The 17380-nt window shown below is 39.2% G+C and overlaps 1 protein-coding gene across 1 annotated transcript; it reads left to right on the top strand.

Annotated features, from left to right (window-relative positions):
- The first annotated feature begins 526 nt into the window (after positions 1 to 526).
- Positions 527 to 16927, top strand: LOC308096279 (membrane cofactor protein-like). Its single transcript, XM_080443663.1, has 15 exons — positions 527 to 623; positions 1414 to 1536; positions 3095 to 3292; positions 3535 to 3634; positions 5211 to 5293; positions 5396 to 5575; positions 5766 to 5942; positions 6986 to 7165; positions 9239 to 9292; positions 10650 to 10718; positions 11393 to 11431; positions 11631 to 11687; positions 13963 to 14014; positions 15102 to 15167; positions 15452 to 16927. The coding sequence occupies exons 2-14, from the start codon at positions 1470 to 1472 to the stop codon at positions 15157 to 15159; spliced, it is 1314 nt and encodes a 437-aa protein (XP_080299789.1). The 5' UTR covers positions 527 to 623; positions 1414 to 1469; the 3' UTR covers positions 15160 to 15167; positions 15452 to 16927.
- The last annotated feature ends 453 nt before the right edge of the window (positions 16928 to 17380 follow it).

The following is a 17380-nucleotide window of genomic DNA, read 5'->3' as shown; positions in this document are numbered from 1 at the left end:
TCATGATTTGTCTGCATGGGGTTCTCATCTTAAACAAGCTGCGTGCTTAATGAGAGTTCCAGTTTAGTAGACCTTGTATTGTGAATTTGTACTTCCATGTACTGTTATGTACTGTCATGTACTATTCTCATGTCTTACTAAATAAACTACATCAATCAATCAATCAACCGACATATCAGCTGAATAAGGGTTTTAGTTTTAGTCCCATCAACAGCCTACATAAATCATTACTTTAGGTAGTGGGGCCATGTGCCACCCATTGAAACGTACATGGCATTTTATGGGTGGGAATGGATGTTTGATGAGTGTGCTGTGTATATTGTATTCCGATGAATTTGTCACCAATTTCCATGGAAGGGAGAGGTAGGGTAAGTGTGTGTGTGCGTGTGTGTGTGTGTGTGTGTGTGTGTGTGTGTGTGTGTGTGTGTGTGTGTTTGTGTGTGCGTGTTTGTGTGTGCGTGTGTCTGTGCGCGCGCGCCACTAAGGCCACACCTCTATAACCGGAAATCCATCGAGAGTGACTGGCAGACAGCTAACTGGCAGAGACCATAAGTATACACTGTACCCACTTAACCTCACACAACCTTCCTCATTCAGCGACACAGCCCACTGGATATACTGCAGTAAGTATGCTAACCTCGAGCATAATGTTATTGCTTGTGCCCGGTTATCTACAAGCTATCAGGCGCGTCGTGTTAGCTTAATAACGAGATAAACTCAGCTTTTAGCTGACCCAACAACAACAACAACAGGAACCTCACCACGACGTTGATGAATAAATAACGCTAGCCTGTCGTGTGGGCAACAGACGGGGCGGTTTGGCTGGCTGGTTGGTCTTTTGTTCAACTTACACGCTGTATCAACTCAGAATCGTATAGCCGCAGCTAGTGGTGAAGTAGCCATGGATACACGACCGACCGTCATGGATGAACTTCAACCTGGTGTTTGACTTTCTCCATTTACGGCCCGTACATCTACATTAACGTTCGGATTTAAAATATACAGTGCTTACCCCATGGCTACGGATGTTACACTTATGTACGGACCCGCGGAAGTACCCGTGTCTTCCGTATTGTTCAATATAAAGCATGTTAATCCGACCGGTGGCCATTTGCTCATAGTTATAAAGTATCAGAGTGCAATACACCTACCAGCCGATAGGGTCGCGTAGTTGAAAGCATAATGGTGAAAATACGGGGGAAATGGCCACCGATTGGATTAAAATGTCTTTTTATTGAACAATACGGAAGATTCGGGTACTTCTGAGGGACCGTACTTAATTGTAACATCCGTGGTCATGTCATGATATGACAGTCATGTTTCAGAGCTATTAGTTAAAGTGGTTATTGTTATTGTTTATTACAATTCGGGGAACGTGTATTAACTGTTAATACCTTTAATAAACTCAGTCAGTTGTCATTGCCAGGAAATCAACAACACAGAGAGGATCTACACCCCGTGCAGACGTCATGACCGCCGTGGGTGGCTTATACTACTGGCTCGTAATGAGCAGCTTTGTCCTGCTTGCTGTTCAGGGTAAGTACTGTTACTGTAAATGATCTGTTTATGCTTATTTTTGCCGTCGCCGTACTAAGGTGTCGCTCGCCGGAAAAAGCCGCTCCTGTGACAGTTGTGAGCTTCAGATCGGCCATTTCCGGCGAGTGACACCGTCGTACGTTGGGTTTGCAGCCCTGCCAACCATCCTTGATCCGGAAGGAGTCTCCTTGAGGAGGACTCCTTGGTTGTCATTTCTCCTTGATTTGGTATCAAACTCCCGAAATTCACCAGAACACAGGAAATGACATCTACTATGTTAAAAAAGTTTCTGGGGGAAGGGTGTGGTCAGAGATATAGAGATACATACAGAGATACTCACTTTTAAGTAATGAATGGTTATTATTAAAGATGGGTCTTACATAGCCCTATAACGTCTGTGATCTTACATACATTTCATGTATTACAAATACACAGCCATAGATCGGTCCCACCCACACACGGTTAGCAGAGTGATCTGCGCGGCATAAAAGTGCTTCGCGCTGCGTCTGTACTCGCCCAATAATTAATTCCTAAGACTTGGTGTCAGATATTATCCTCTAGTTTCATATCCATTTGAAAACCTGTGTTTAGTAAAATATCTCCACTTTTCCACGAGATCACATAAAATGTATGTATGTATGAGATGTATGAGAATACATGAAATGTATGTACATTGCTTCAGTCAACTAATTAATTTCTGTTTTGCATTTTAACGGATGAAATTGTACCCATTATTTTCCAATGCAAGTAAAGCAAGCCTGATAAAAGTATCAAACTCACAAAATTCACCAGAACATTAGAAATAACTTCAATATGTTAATACAATATTATATTTGCAGTGGTTTGAGGTGGTCTCCCTACTCTTTTTTTTTTTTTTTAATCTTTTTCATTGAGAAGAAATGTAGACCCATAGGTGGATAGGGTAGGAGAACTGTACATCTTGACATGCTTATACCTGGATTGTTAAAATGCTTTTTGATTTTGCGATGCAGATACATTTTTGATATTTTGTGCAGCCCTACTTGACAGAGCAGTAGAATTTTGCTCTACCAAGCGTGAGACCTGGGTTTGAATCCCGGGTCGGACGTGAAACTTAACACATTGAGTGCCAGGGTTTTTTTAAAACAGGGTACAGTCAGTGCCTGGATTTTTAACCATTTTTTAACCTTTTTCAAGTAGTCACAAAATATTTTCAGTGATCACCGTCCTCACGGTGATCCCCTCATTACACACACAGGGGTCTCGTACAATCGGGGGGAAAAAAATAAAAACATTAGGTAATCCGTTCCATAGTTGCAGCCAGTTGAAAATAGTCGAAAATAGTCAAAAATACATAATAAAAAAAAAAAGTACACAGGAGCCGAGATACAGGCTTTTGAAGTCATAAGTTAACCAGGAAGTGGATTGGAGTCTAAATCTTCGAAAAATGATATCTCCTGGTGCTGTGAAGGGGGGAAAAAAAGAATTGGATTATGAAAAACGGTCCGGACCGTTTTTGGCACTCAATGTGTTAACGCATTGCCACTTCAACTTTCAACGTATCGCTTTTCTTTCATAGCTCAAGACTGTCCCAAACCCACAACTTCACCTGCAAACACAGTTTTGAGTAGCGCCGACATCCTCAAACCGACGTTTCCAGATGGAACTACCGCTACCTGGGATTGTGAGACGGGCTATGTAGCCGAGGGGGGCAATCGGAGACAAACATGCAGCGCTGGAACCTGGACTCCTCTTGTTGTGACACTGCTATGCGACAGTAAATATTTACACTTTTTATCCTTAAACATTGACTGCTATTTGTAATAAAAAAGAAAGTTCAGTAATCATCCCAATCATCTCTCTTATCTTAGTTTGAAAACTCTGAAATGTATAAGGACTCTTAATCACAGCTTTAAGCTTATCACCCAATGACACTTGCAACCATATATTCTGTACTATATATAATATTTTTAATGGATTTTCTCCTGCTAAGATTATTATTATTTTCCTTTTTTTCAGGGAAAAGTTGTGGCTCAATTCCGGAACCGGATAATGGAAGAATAGATTTTCCTGAGGGGAATCAGTTTGGTGACAAGGCTGTGATAACCTGCAATACTGGGTTAGTGATGACTTGATTCTTCCATCAGTCTTGTTTCTGAAGTTCATGGTTGACAATCTGGGGTATATTTAAAATTACATTTTGCTCCATGGACTTTCACCCAAAAGGCTTAACAAGTAAATTTGATACCATTTTGTCTAATGATAAAATACTTTCATTATCTGCTGTACACACTACTTCCCCACACTGCAAAAACAAAGAGGGTGTTATTTTTAATTTACAAACTGTCATTTTGACTGTGCTCTCAGCTTGCAAGCAGTTAAGATGGTTGCCAAAGTAACAATTATTATTTAAAAAAAATGGGCTTAGTTTTATTAGATTTGTATTAGTTTTATTTTAAATGTAATAGGCTCTGTGCATATCTGTAGCATATCAGTACCCTTTTCTGGTTTGTTTTCCCATATTTTCGTTTGATTGGCCCATCAGCAGATTTGAACTGGAATCATGTGAATATGTGTTTCCAGTTCAAATGAAGCTATGGGAAAACAAACCAGAACATGTATTCCACCTTCTGAAAAAACCTGGGACTACAGTTATGCACAAAGCCTACTGTATATGAGGTATTTGTCAGTGGTGAGTTCAATGAATGAAAATGTTTAGATTTAGAAATCTAGATTAGATTTTTTTTCTCACATTAAATGTTATTTGTTGTCCTACAAAGGTTAAATGCAATAGCTGAACTTTTGGTCAAAATGAAGTTATTAGGGCACTCGGGTGGCGCAGTGGTAAAGTGCCTGCCTACCACGCAGAGTCTGGGGGTTCGAATCCACCGCGGTGCATCCGTTTTTTTACGAACACAATTGGCCCGTGTTTTGGGGAGGGAAGCCGGGTGGGGATGGTGATATTTGTCAGCAGGGAGTGGTTGGGCGGAGGAGTAGGACAAAGGCTCTCCCGGTGGGGGCTCCTCGCTGGCTGGTGAGCCAGTATAATACAACATCAGTGACAACACACATTGCTGTGTGGGGAGGAATTAATTTACAACTAAATTGGGGGGAAAAGTTATTATTAAGGTCAAAGGTATCAGCCATCATGATTTTTGGGGAGAAACAATCACTTCATGAATACGTATGCATTATTGCTTAATATATAACTATAACCCATCGGCTGGCCAGTTGAAACACTTTAACCACAGGAACCCAAGTATACCTATTCTGAACATCTTATAATAGGCAAACATTCAGTGAAAAACATGAAAATAGCAGATCTACAAGCTCACCATGCATTGATGTGTTGTGAGCCTGTAAATCTACTATTATTGGCAAGAGATTTGGTCAGAGGAAAACATTAGGGTGACAATTATAGACCCCTGGGGGACACGGTCAACAAAGTATCTATAGAGATTTAAGTAGTTAAGACATTTTTATCAGTTAGACACTTTGCGTAGTTACTGCGTAGGGCAGTATAATAACCGTGGGGTAGTTGGAAATAAATTGTCCCATCACAGTAGAATTGCATGCACATTTTGTCTAAATCCTGCTGGAATGTACAAATAAAGTCTCCGTGTTCATTTATACATTTCAGTTCAATTAACACTCAGGACAGGAGTGTTTAATGTCTTTGTCCTGTTTTCCCCCAGTTACAATTTGGTACCGGCACGTAGTAATGAACAAAGTTGTGGAGCTGATGGGACCTGGATGGGCAGATTTGGAAGATGTGAAGGTTGGTAATGAAAATACTCTTAAATAAGACTGTAAAGTAATTATGGCTTTTCTATTTCTTTTTCTCGTTTCTCCATTCTGATGTCTTATATTTATTCTACAGTGGTTAAATGTGGAAAGCCAGTTGACATTCAAAACGGCAGTTACAGACCAGTGAATGACGATTATGATTATGGAGCTGTTGTGACATACAAATGTAATAGGGATTTCACACTCAATGGACAGAGTTCGTTAGACTGTCAAACTGATGGGCAGTTCCATCCGGCACCTCCAACATGTATAGGTAAGTTTCAGTGTTATTTTCAACCATTCCTCAAACATTTGTTAAATATTTTCAACCCTTCCTCAAACAATTATTAGATGGAATTATTATAATTATTATATATAAAGCCTTCTAATTTTGATAACCATTACTGTCAACGTGTCCCATATTTTTCAGCCCATCTTAAAATTGTTTTTCTTTGTTCTCACAGTGGTCGAATGTGAAACGCCTAATGTCCCAAATCTGAATCGGTTTGAGGGTCCTCCACCCCCTTATGGATATAAGCATCATGTGACATTCAAGTGCGATGATGGATTTGACATGGTCGGCTCACCCAGTGTGACATGTGAAATTAATGGGTGGTCACCTCCACTTCCACAATGCAAAGGTATGGCTAATGTTGCTCAGGTCCATTGCTTTACCGAGTTCTCTCTTAACGCTATGCCAGGGACTTAAGTATTTCCTCATTGACAAGGTTTATGATGTCTACACTTTAGTAAAATAAAGAAAATAGTACTTTCGCTACTCATGGAAACAAAGACTGTTGTAGGTTGTTGGAAGACTCTCAGAACCTCACCTTTGGTGTAAAATCCACCCTTTTGCCATAACATATATATATACACCAGACGGGAGAAACATTTATTGACTTACTGCCACCTACAGATCCGGTCAATGGCATTGACCAAATATAGCCTGATTTATACTTCATCATACAGTGTTCACATGATGCGAAATGTGAGTTTGTAGATCTGGTATTTTCAGCGGGAAACACTGTCATACAATGGAGTATAAATTAAACCGACACTATGTAATGTTGGGTATCAGCGGCCACTTTGGACACATAACATGAAATGGCAGCCAAAGTGCTGCACTGCGCAGCGCAGTGCTGCGTTTTACACACGTGGCTCATGTTCCCGGTGCTGGTGCCGATCCGTATCACAATACAAGAACACTAGTCATACCCCGGATGTGTCTGATGCGCCCGCCGCAAGACACTGATACACTGACACGCAAACTTGCAATGTTTCAGCATACCTGTTTACCCCCTGCATACCTGTTTACACTTGTGTGGCCTTGAAATTGACCATGAAAAGGAATAGTTTTATATGGTATATGGATTGTGGCCCATTAGAAACACACTGGACACTGCCATTATAGTAACGTGTCAGTCGTCGTACCATTGACTCTTTGTTTTCGATAGTATATAAAATGTCCCAAAGAGAAACTTAGTTTGACGTCCTCGCATCCAATCAGAAACAAGTATGTCACCAAGACCTGGTTAGGACATGCTGTGATTGGCCAGTCACAGCAGATTTGGAAGATGTGAAGGTTGGTAATGAAAATACTCTTAAATAAGACTGTAAAGTAATTATCTCTTTTCTATTTCTTTTTCTCGTTTCTCCATTCTGATGTCTTATATTTATTCTACAGTGGTTAAATGTGGAAAGCCAGTTGACATTCAAAACGGCAGATACAGTCCAGTGAATGACGATTATGATTATGGAGCTGTTGTGACATACAAATGTAATAGGAATTTCACACTCAATGGACAGAGTTCGTTAGACTGTCAAACTGATGGGCAGTTCCATCCGGCACCTCCAACATGTATAAGTAAGTTTCAGTGTTATTTTCAACCATTAGAAACACACACTAGACACTGCCATTATAGTAACGTGTCAGTCGTCGTACCATTGAAGATTGTCAATGTAGGCTATTGCATCTTCATGATATGGACTTTGATTGATTGATTGATTGAAATTTTTATTAGGCAAAAGAATGTAAAACAACACAGTTACATTTATAATGCTTTTGACTAAAAGGTCCGGCCAAAAAAGTCCTTGCGGACTTGTTTCCGTTGGGGTCCTTGAATTAATTTCATAGACATATATAGTAGCAACCAAACAGTTCAAAAATCAACATGAAAATACAGATAATACAGAAAAAATACAACTATGTACCAAAAAAAAGGAGCATGAAAAAACATAAAATAAAAAAAAAATGTACAAAAAAAGGGGGGGGGTGAAGCATGGAAAAATAACGATTATATACAAAAAATGCATGAGGAAATACAAAATATGTACAAAAAAGAGGAGGGGGGGGGTCGTCTGTCTACAGGGAAACTGGTACTATCTCCTCTTTCGGCCTCCAGAAAGATGAGTTTTTAGGGCTGTTTTGAATGAGCCCAGCGAACTGCATTTTTTGAGGGATGGGGTTAGACTATTCCATTCCTTGGTGGCTGTGCTATAGAAGGAGAATTTGCCCATGTTTGTTTTATGGGTGGGTGGTACCAGATTGTACTGTTGCACTGTTGACTCTTTGTTTTCGATAGTATGTAAAATGTCCCAAAGAGAAACTTAGTTTGACGTCCTCGCATCCAATCAGAAACAAGTATGTCACCAAGACCTGGTGAGGACATGCTGTGATTGGCCAGTCGTCGCTTTGACCGGCAGTTCTGCCTTTTCTTTGTTGCACGTCTGTCTTTTGAGAGGAAGGGGCGACCCCTATCCTGAATCGCAAGCAGTTGCTTGGTAGAAGTGTGATGTAGGCTAGAATTATTAGCAGATCTGCAGTGAGCTTGTAGGTCTGCTATTTTCGGCGCGGTCCTGCTAAACTCCAATGTGCCCATTGTCCAAACGAGAACCCGCATCAGGCAGAGTCCTGCAGCAAAATGGTGTGTGACACAGTATAAGGGGCGGGCGGTCCCCAGGTGAAACGATTGATAAATAGGGAATCTTCTCTTACGTGTTTGACGTTCCTACCTGTGCTACCTTAGAGCTCGAATGCCCGGATGAGCCTCATTGTCTCCCCTATACATATTAACTGATTCACTGCCAATCACGTAGATCTACGCGAACCTATTTAAAGCCGCCACGTGCCAATCGCGTAGATCTACGTGAACTAAAAAAATTTTTGACCCAAAGACCAAGGAGATATGATTTTCCGAAGATCTAGACTCCTATCCACTTCCTTGTTAACTTAAAACTATCTCGGCTCCTGAGTACTTTTTTTTTTTCAATTAAAAACTCTGGCACTGGCTAAAAAAATATGAAAATACCTCTGGCAGTTAATGGGTTAATACAGTAAAACCCCTAGCAGGGATCCCCTTGAGTCTATAAAGTTGTGGAAGGGTGTTTGCTATTGCTTACAAATTGAACTTTATAATTTTGTAGGACATAGTATGCTATATAGTTAATACATAGTACCGCTTTAAGTAATGGACATGACTTATTGTGGGACTTTCATTTACATTTTTACCTTTTTCTTGAAATATGTGGCCTGTAGTCAGAGGTTGCTGAAAACAAATTCTGAATTATCTATGGGGAAATGTGAAATGGAAAAAAGAAATGTGTAGATTTCTAATGACGGTAGTATTGTGTACTCAATTGTTCAAAATGCTCCAGTTGAGTGTTGTTGTTTTTTCTTAACATGCCAACTGTGTGTCCAGCGTCATCAGGTAATCCTTTGATTGGACGATCCCTGGTTTTCCTTCTACTCCAGTTGTGTTCAGTCTGTGTTAAACAGCAAACTGGTTGTGGTTGACATTTTTCTGATGGCTTTTAGTGAAACAAAGTTGTAAAACAACTTCAGCTTTTTTGTGCAATCTCAACACATACGGTACCTGTTTTGGAGATGTAATTGAATGACACAAATTCCTGGCCTAATAAGCTTTTATGCCTTTTATAGCGATTCCAACTACCACCCCCCCCACTACTACTTCTACTACTACAGAGACAGCAGGTAGTCCATATTGCCATTACATCTAAAATGCTGTAGTAAAGGGTTGTCAAAATCTCCAGCAAGGTCCAGCTCATTGCCTCATTAATTTTTATTTTTATTCACATTAGGGCTGTCAACTTTCCTCAGAAATGATATTCGAATATTGGTCTTAAAAATGTGTAGATATTCGAATATATTTTATTATTATTATAAAAAATATATATATATTTTTTTTTTCTTCAAAATTTTCTTTTTTTCTTCTTTTTTTTGGACAGAAACAGTACAAAAAACAATGTATTGAGTGCTCGGATCCAATAAAACATATATTGTGTTTGTTTTTATAACTTCATACATAGTCTTTTGTACATTGTCCCTGTCAAATAAACATAAAAAATATATATACATTTTTTTTTATTCGAATATTAATGTTCATATTCGAATATGCATATTTTCCCAATATTCTAATAATATTCGAATATCGAATATTCGTTTGACAGCCCTAATTCACATCTAATTATCCATGTATGGTAGCTGCTCTCTCCTCTGTGGCCAATGCCAAACTGCTGTTGTGCGTACATGGGGGGCAGCAGGTATACACCAGCTGAACTGAAGGCTGCAGGGGAAAGAGAATCACGGACCTTGCAGGAGATTTTTACAGTCAATTAAAAGAGAAAGTGAAGTCATCCATTGCCTTCTGTGTAAGCACCGACATGACTAATGAAGCTGACTAATGAAGCTTAATTGGGAATTTTTATGTGTGTGCTGATGCATCTTTGAGACCGACACCTCAAATGAATAATTCGGTGCATTTATAGACCATCAGGTAATCTTTAGGCTTGTCACAATTATTACAAAATCGTCTAATCGCAATTATTTGAGATGATCGCAATTTTTTTTTCTTCATAATTGTTGTTTCATAATCGTTGTTGTTGAAAAATTTTCATACATATTCAAATATTTAAAAAAGCAGAAATAGCAGATATACAAGCTTGTAGATCAGCTATTTTTAAATGTATTAAATATGCACAATTTCTTTGCATATTTAATATTTGTCATATCTGCCCCGTGCAATTTTTCATTACGAAGCCTAAAAGGCAAATGGAAATTAAATTGTTATTCATATGTTCCAATGCAAAACACACAATTAAATCCTCAATCACAATTATTTGAGTGACAATTAATCGTCAACTTAAATTTGTAATCGTGACAGCCCTAGTACTCTTCTGATTGCACTATCCCTGTAACGGCAAACCTTGGCTGCTTGGCTTTTTCCTTGTGGCTTTTAGTCAAGTAATGTCATAAAGTGAAACGGCTTAAACCTTTTTGTGCAAAGGGAACGGGAATTCCTGGCCTAATAAACCTTTATACCTTTTTATAGATTTTACTACCACGACCAGCCCACCTCCCACCAGTCGTTTTACTACAAAACGCTCCACTACCCCGCCAGGTAGTCCATGTTGTCGTCATCGTCATCCTATATTTCTACAAAGCTCTGTGGCTCTGTGTGTGTCTTGTGTATGCGTCCCCAAAATCTCTTCTGCTTTACCCAAATTCGAGCCGTTTAATAGCCTTTTTCCGAATCTCTGTTTAACTCTACGGCCGGAGTTTTTGACGTTACTGCGCAAGCGTGGCCAAGTACCATGTACGTGTGCATGCACACGCAGCCACGTACGGGTTGCCAAATCATGTGCGCGAACCAAGCGGGTGTGTCCCCAAAATCATACTTTGGGTGCTCATATCCCCCGACGGGTATGGTCTAGTTACATCTAAAACGTCGAACAATGGTCAAATCACCTACATCTGGCCCATTTTAATTTTTCTTAAAATTTTCTTGGGAGGAGGGGGTAATTAAAATTATTTTGACTCCCCTGCTGAAGTATGTGTTGACATTGCTTGAATCTGGCTATGGTTTGGCTTCAAATTTCTATAGTATTAACTTAAGACAAAGTGCTGTATTTACTTTACTTTGCATTATTCTTACATCGCTTGGCCCATGTTGTGCAACTGATGATTAAAGCATAATCCAGCATTTACACTGTGTTTGGGGAATGCTCTCATGTTTGTTAAAACGGAGAACTATTATTATTGCTTTGAATTTGTGGTACTGTTCTTTTGCTTTAGAAACAGATGGTGGAAAAATACCTGGTCCTACCAAACCAAGTAAGTCCAAACAATGCTGTGTGTGTGTGTGTGTGTGTGTGTGTGTGTGTGTGTGTGTGTGTGTGTGTGTGTGTGTGTGTGTGTGTGTGTGTGTGTATATATATCGTTTTTTTAATGTTTCGACACAAGCTGTTATCAAAAGTACCTCAATTTCCACAGCAATTCACAAAACAATATTTTTCTGTCCTGTTAATTGTAGCTAATGGCGCGGATCAACCAAACAACATACCAACAATTGTGGGATGTGTCTTCGGGGGTAAGTTCACATTACAGGGTCTAAACGGTCATGAAAACGTTTTTATCAGGCCTGGAAAACCGTAGGAAAATAATACAACTTGAAAAGTAATGGAAATCAATTTTAGAAATATTTTAACGTCATTCATTTTGGATTAATTGGAGAATTCTAACCCCTAGTCTCTGCGGTGGTGGACAGGAACTTTACCCCTGCACCCTGTCAGATATCAAAATGATTCCTGATATGTTGCACCGATATGACTATATGAGCTATACTTACTTACACAGAAGGTGATGTCTGCTGTGTGGAAAGTCATGTGAGGAGAGAGCAAGACACAATCGATTAATAGCAAATTTAAGCCACCTGAAGATCTGACATCCAGAAATATAGCTTTCCTTAGCACATCTGTAGCACAGAGGTGTGACAGAACACTAGATTTCTATCCATACTGCACTTAGATATCACACTTAAATCCAACCCCATTTCCATCACATTTCCATGTTGTAAAGTCCCGTAAAAGTTATGGAAATTCCATTTGTCAAAATGTGTATGAACCCTGATGGTACTGTAGATAATAAAGATGGTAAATAGTAAAAAAGAAAATGATGCTACAGATATACAGTTGACTGATAATGTGTTTATTATAAAGAAGAAATATACCATTCATTTGCAATAACATATTCTAAAGATTAACTATGCAAGTGACAATGCACAGATGTCAAACTGTAACTATGTAAATGATAATGCACGGAGTGAGTTATTTTCTTATATCGGTACACCTCGTGTATTGTCAAGCTTAGAAAACAACAGCCCGCAAACAATGTTGTCCTATTAACAACTTTCTAATCCAACAAACGGCTTCTCAAATTTGTTCACTACTGTTGTTAGGGTGTCTGGCAGGTATTTTTTTTAATCTGAAAAAGTATAACATTTTGCCAGAATTAAGGCCTTAAATATTTTGTCTGTAAAGTCTGAAATATGAATTTCAGTGGCAAAGGTACCCTTATATAAGAGGTGGCACCCCTCGATTGGCATTACCATCTTTGACCAACCAATACAATTATGGCCTGGAGTAGTGTATTGTTATAATGCCAGGGGGCACTATACCATATCTGAGACACCGAATGAATATTGAAAGAGTTTGATTATTTTTTTAGTCTGTGGTACAACAATCTTAACATTTTCATTAATGTGGCATACCTTTTTTGTTAAGTCATCCATTTTGGTTGAAATGTTTGGTAACACTTGGTATGCATCCCATGTCTATGATGCATTATAAACATACTTATAATGTATTATAATCTGCTTTATAACAATAATCATAACGCATGATGATATTCACGCTGATATTCCATTACTATTTTGGCAGAGTAAAGGGGAATGTCTTAAAGGTTTCATGACGTTCAGTTTTACCACACATTAAAAGTCTTTGTCATGGTCCTTCAAACGTGTATAGAAAGTTTTAACAAAAAATTCCACTCCATTGATGCATGGCAGGTGTTTTTCTCTCACATTTCTAAAGCCTTTTCAACTGCAATGAAAAAAGAAATCTTTGCCTGCGGGTGTCGCTGGTGAAGGATTTTGCCTGTCAATCATCGCCTCTGCTCCGCCCCCCCCAAAGGAAAGGATAGGGGAGGGGAGGGGCGAGGAGGAGAGTGGGCGGGATTAATCGGCTGTGACCTCACTGCCGAAGGGCCAAGCTCAGATTACTTTTCAGCCTAATTATTCAGAAAACCCCAGACCACAGATTTTTTTTTGGGTGTAATTGAGGTCATAAAACCCCCAAAAAAACATTTAAAAAAAAAAGTTAAAATGAATGTCATAGAACCTTTAAGATTAAAATGTGCAGATAATGCATGAAGAGCCCTTCATATCGATTATTAAAAAAAAAAGGGAGATGATATTCTTCATTAAATAGATTGAATACTTTATTAACATGTTTGATAACAGTATGGCAGTAGTCAAAAAAGCTCCGTTGAAAGGATGACACAAAAAGCCCAGAGGGACTTGTTTCCCTTGTGGTCCATTGTATTCAATTAATCAGTAAGACATACAATACATTACATAGCTGTAAAAGCTCCAGTAGCAGCAAAAGATATATTTACAGAAAAAGGAGGGGTGGGGGCAGGGGGCAGAGGAGCTCCCTCTGATGTTATGCCCATGGGCAGGTCTCACTCTAGGTGTTATGCCCATGGGCATGTCTCACTCAAGGTGTTATGCCCATGGGAAGGTCTCACTCTAGCGAAGTAGACTTTCAATGGACTGAGACATCTCCTTTTCTTCCTTGTCAAAATAGTTATTATTTTATGCGGCATCATCACCGCCATCGTCATCATCAAACGCAAACGGTAAACTCCATTCAACAAACTATCTTTTGCCAAGCTAGCCTTTTTGCCCTTCCGTCTTTACGCATGGCCATATGTTTGTTCCATTTTGCATGATGCATTTGTGTTTGTGGAGCGTTTTTGTTTATCTCCACCATGCCAAGAGGGAGATAATGTTGCCTCTGTCTGTTATGCACCTGTCCGTCTGTCTGTGTCTGTCTGTGTCTATCTGTGCGCGGTTGATCTTGGAAACCACTGGACCGATCAGTGTTGAACTTTTGCACGCTGCCAGTAGGCCAAGGAAGGCCAAATAAGCCTCATGGTGGCGCTATACCAGGCCACTTTTTATTATAGCTTATAACTCTTGAACTATAGGTTGTGCAATCCAATTAATGTTTTCCCTGGATACCTTGGATCATGATTCAACTCTACATATAGACCGCACTCATTTCCACCTAACAATTATATTATTACTAATATATATGCAACATTCAGTCAAGCCCAAATTGTAATTGCATGGTGATGGGCCTCTATAGAGTGCACCTCCAACGGTGCTTCTGCCCACAGGGGGTGCTACAAATGCGCAAAGTTGCATCGTATGTCATACAAATGATATTTCCCCCCACAGCTTCCTTGGGTCCTGGCAGTTGCAACCTACTTATCCCTGGCTAGGCAACTCAGCCTTGCGGAGATATGCACTCCTTTCTAGTGTAGATTTGGCATCCAAAATAACACGCCAGCCCAGGGTATTTGACTTCAAGCTAACTCGATATGCAGAGAATTGAAAAGTCTGTACAGTGCCTTGTTAAACCCTGGCTAAGAGGTCTGGTGTGTCTCCTAAAACGGTTAGGATGGTATTTTGACTGACAAGGGGTGATGGTCTTTGTGTTACTATCTTGTGTATTCCAGCAATCCTTTCTAGTTCTCACTAAAGCTTAATTTATTCTTTGACGAAAAGTGACATGCAACTCAATGTCACTCAACAAAAACATGTATATTCAACTGAAAAGTTCCACTTTTCTGTTGAGAATATGCATTTTTGTGTCAAATGACATGTCACATAACATATTTCACCAAAGCCAAAGATGACCAGTCACTTTTTGGCTTACAGCTCTCCTAGTGGCTACTTGGGAAATGTGACCCAAAAAGATGAAGAGGGGGAGTTATAGCGCTCTCGGTAAGAATAAATATATTCTGATTAATAGGAACAATGTGACTAAATAGGATTTTGAAAATAAAACTCTGCCCTGTTTGTGTGCTGCTGTTGGCTCCTTTTTCCTAATAACCTTTTCGACTAACCTGGCACCTTTTTTTCCTAATCATTAATACCAACCTGTTGGAATGTGTAAAACTGTCGGTTTCCTGTTTCAGAGGGGATCTTGTGAAACTTCCTGTGTGAAACTTAATGTAACTATTATCTAGAAATTTGTCTATTTTGAAATATCCTACTTGTTTTGTCAGCTCTAAGCCTACTTTCCCTGATGACAACGGACCATTATAACATCTTATGAAGTTCCAAACCAAGCTGGAAGGATATGGCTGGACCAGCCCTTGAATGTACAACGCATGCATGTGGAAGGCCCTGTGGGTGGACCTTGAAACCACAAACCTTGCAACACAGTAATAATTAGTGCCATAATCTGCTTGTGCTGCAAGGGTGGCAAGCATTGATTGGCTGGCAGTGATTTATATCTTCTGTCTACTTCAAAGTCCACTGATCAAATGATTTATTTTCACCCCTACGCCCTGATTCAACTTTCTGATATGTGTTGGATCTGCATCACTGCTGTTTTGATATTCTGTAATTAGGAAGGAGGTCCCAATCTGTACCTTTTTGGTACTGTCGTTGCCATAAGTGATGGCATCACATAAAAGATATCACATTGTCACATATTATAGCTAAAGTGAAGCTAAGTCGGCAACATATTTGCATGAAATGCAATGTTGTCTTTGGTAGCACTTCAATGGGGGGGGGGGGGGGGGGTTCTGTGTTTTCCCTTACTTCAGGTATTGCCATCTTTAAATGATAGTTAATAACATAAAATGAAAATATTTGGACATAACTGAACATATTTTTGTTGGAAAAGAAAAACAATTATCACTTAATAAATCCATACAATTATTTAGATTTACCACTAGATTTTACAATACCTGTTATGCACCTTAACTTGGCTTTTGCTGGCAAAATTATTGTAAAATGGAGGGGATCAAACGTGCCGTGCCAGTCCACATCAGCTATTCTTTTTGTCCATGTAATAGTATTGAAAGAATTGTGTGACTTGTTGCTCTTAAGTGTTGAGATTGTCACGTACTATATGCCTTAATATAAGACAATGGGTTTAAGTTTGCCGTTTCTTCCACTTTCTGTGAACACTGATTATTTTTTCCTCCATACTGTATGTAAAATATAATTTTGTTACAGTTCCATTTAGACTGGAATAATCTGAGATGTGTGAGAGACTGTGAGAATGTGCACTTAATTTTGTACATATTGAGTATAGTTATGTGAGTAGGCTTACATTTTTGCCTAGCTGCACATCATTTAATTTAATTAAAACCTTGCTCACCAAGAAAATTCTAAACGTTTTGCACAATATATTATGAATGATGAGTCTTTATTCGACTAAAGTGCTATTGTATATTCCAGACGGCCATTCTATATTTCAATTAAACCACCAACCACTATATAAAGGTGAGAATTTTGATTGTATTAATGTATATATTTTGAGATACCTGGTAGGGGCCTATTTTTGAGGTCTCCTCAAAGTGTGCACTCGCCTCTAAGGCTTTTATTTATTTTAAAATGTTATCAATACGCGAGTCTGTGTACTGTATTATCTACAATACATATTGTGTGTTCTCGGCATAGATGCAGCTTTATGTTTCAGATTTTTATTTTCTTAATGTGTTACTCAAATAAAGTAAATCATTCACAGACGTCTACTCCATATTGTTTTCATGAAGACTAGGTGGGGGAAAAAGGCTATATTTGGACTAACCAATTTAGTCAAAAAAGTTAGTTAAAGGAGAGATCCGGCCATTTTAAGTGTTATCTTTGATGTGTCGCTAATCACTCACCATCATTGAAAGGGACGTTGAGTTATTCCAGAGAGTCCCCTGTCGTCCAGTCTGTCGACCCCCTCCGTTGGCATAATGGGAGCCCGTGTAAGAGTGAAAATCGTTATTATAACCGATGCAAAGTTAGTTTTTTCTCTACTACTGCTCATCGTGGACGAGCTATCGTTTGTGCAGAACGAGATGATGCTGGTTGCTTATTTCTTCCACAGATAGCTCGTTCGCGACATTCAGTGCACGTTTGAGTATCATGAGACTCCACGATGAGCAGTAGTAGAGAAACTAACTTTGCATCGGTTATAATAGACGATTTTC

Source organism: Gymnoscopelus braueri (genome assembly GCF_963280865.1).
Source record: "Gymnoscopelus braueri genome assembly, chromosome: 12".
Taxonomy (NCBI): Eukaryota; Metazoa; Chordata; class Actinopteri; order Myctophiformes; family Myctophidae; genus Gymnoscopelus; species Gymnoscopelus braueri.
This window is presented reverse-complemented; position numbering and strand designations above follow the sequence as displayed.

Bases quoted from the DNA above. Each gene is read 5' to 3' on its own strand.
- LOC308096279 (XM_080443663.1), top strand. From the start codon at position 1,470: ATGACCGCCGTGGGTGGCTTATACTACTGGCTCGTAATGAGCAGCTTT. The intron at 5,943-6,985 runs GTATGGCTAATG...TTTATTCTACAG, and splicing joins TCCACTTCCACAATGCAAAG to TGGTTAAATGTGGAAAGCCA. The intron at 11,432-11,630 runs GTAAGTCCAAAC...TGTTAATTGTAG, and splicing joins ACCTGGTCCTACCAAACCAA to CTAATGGCGCGGATCAACCA.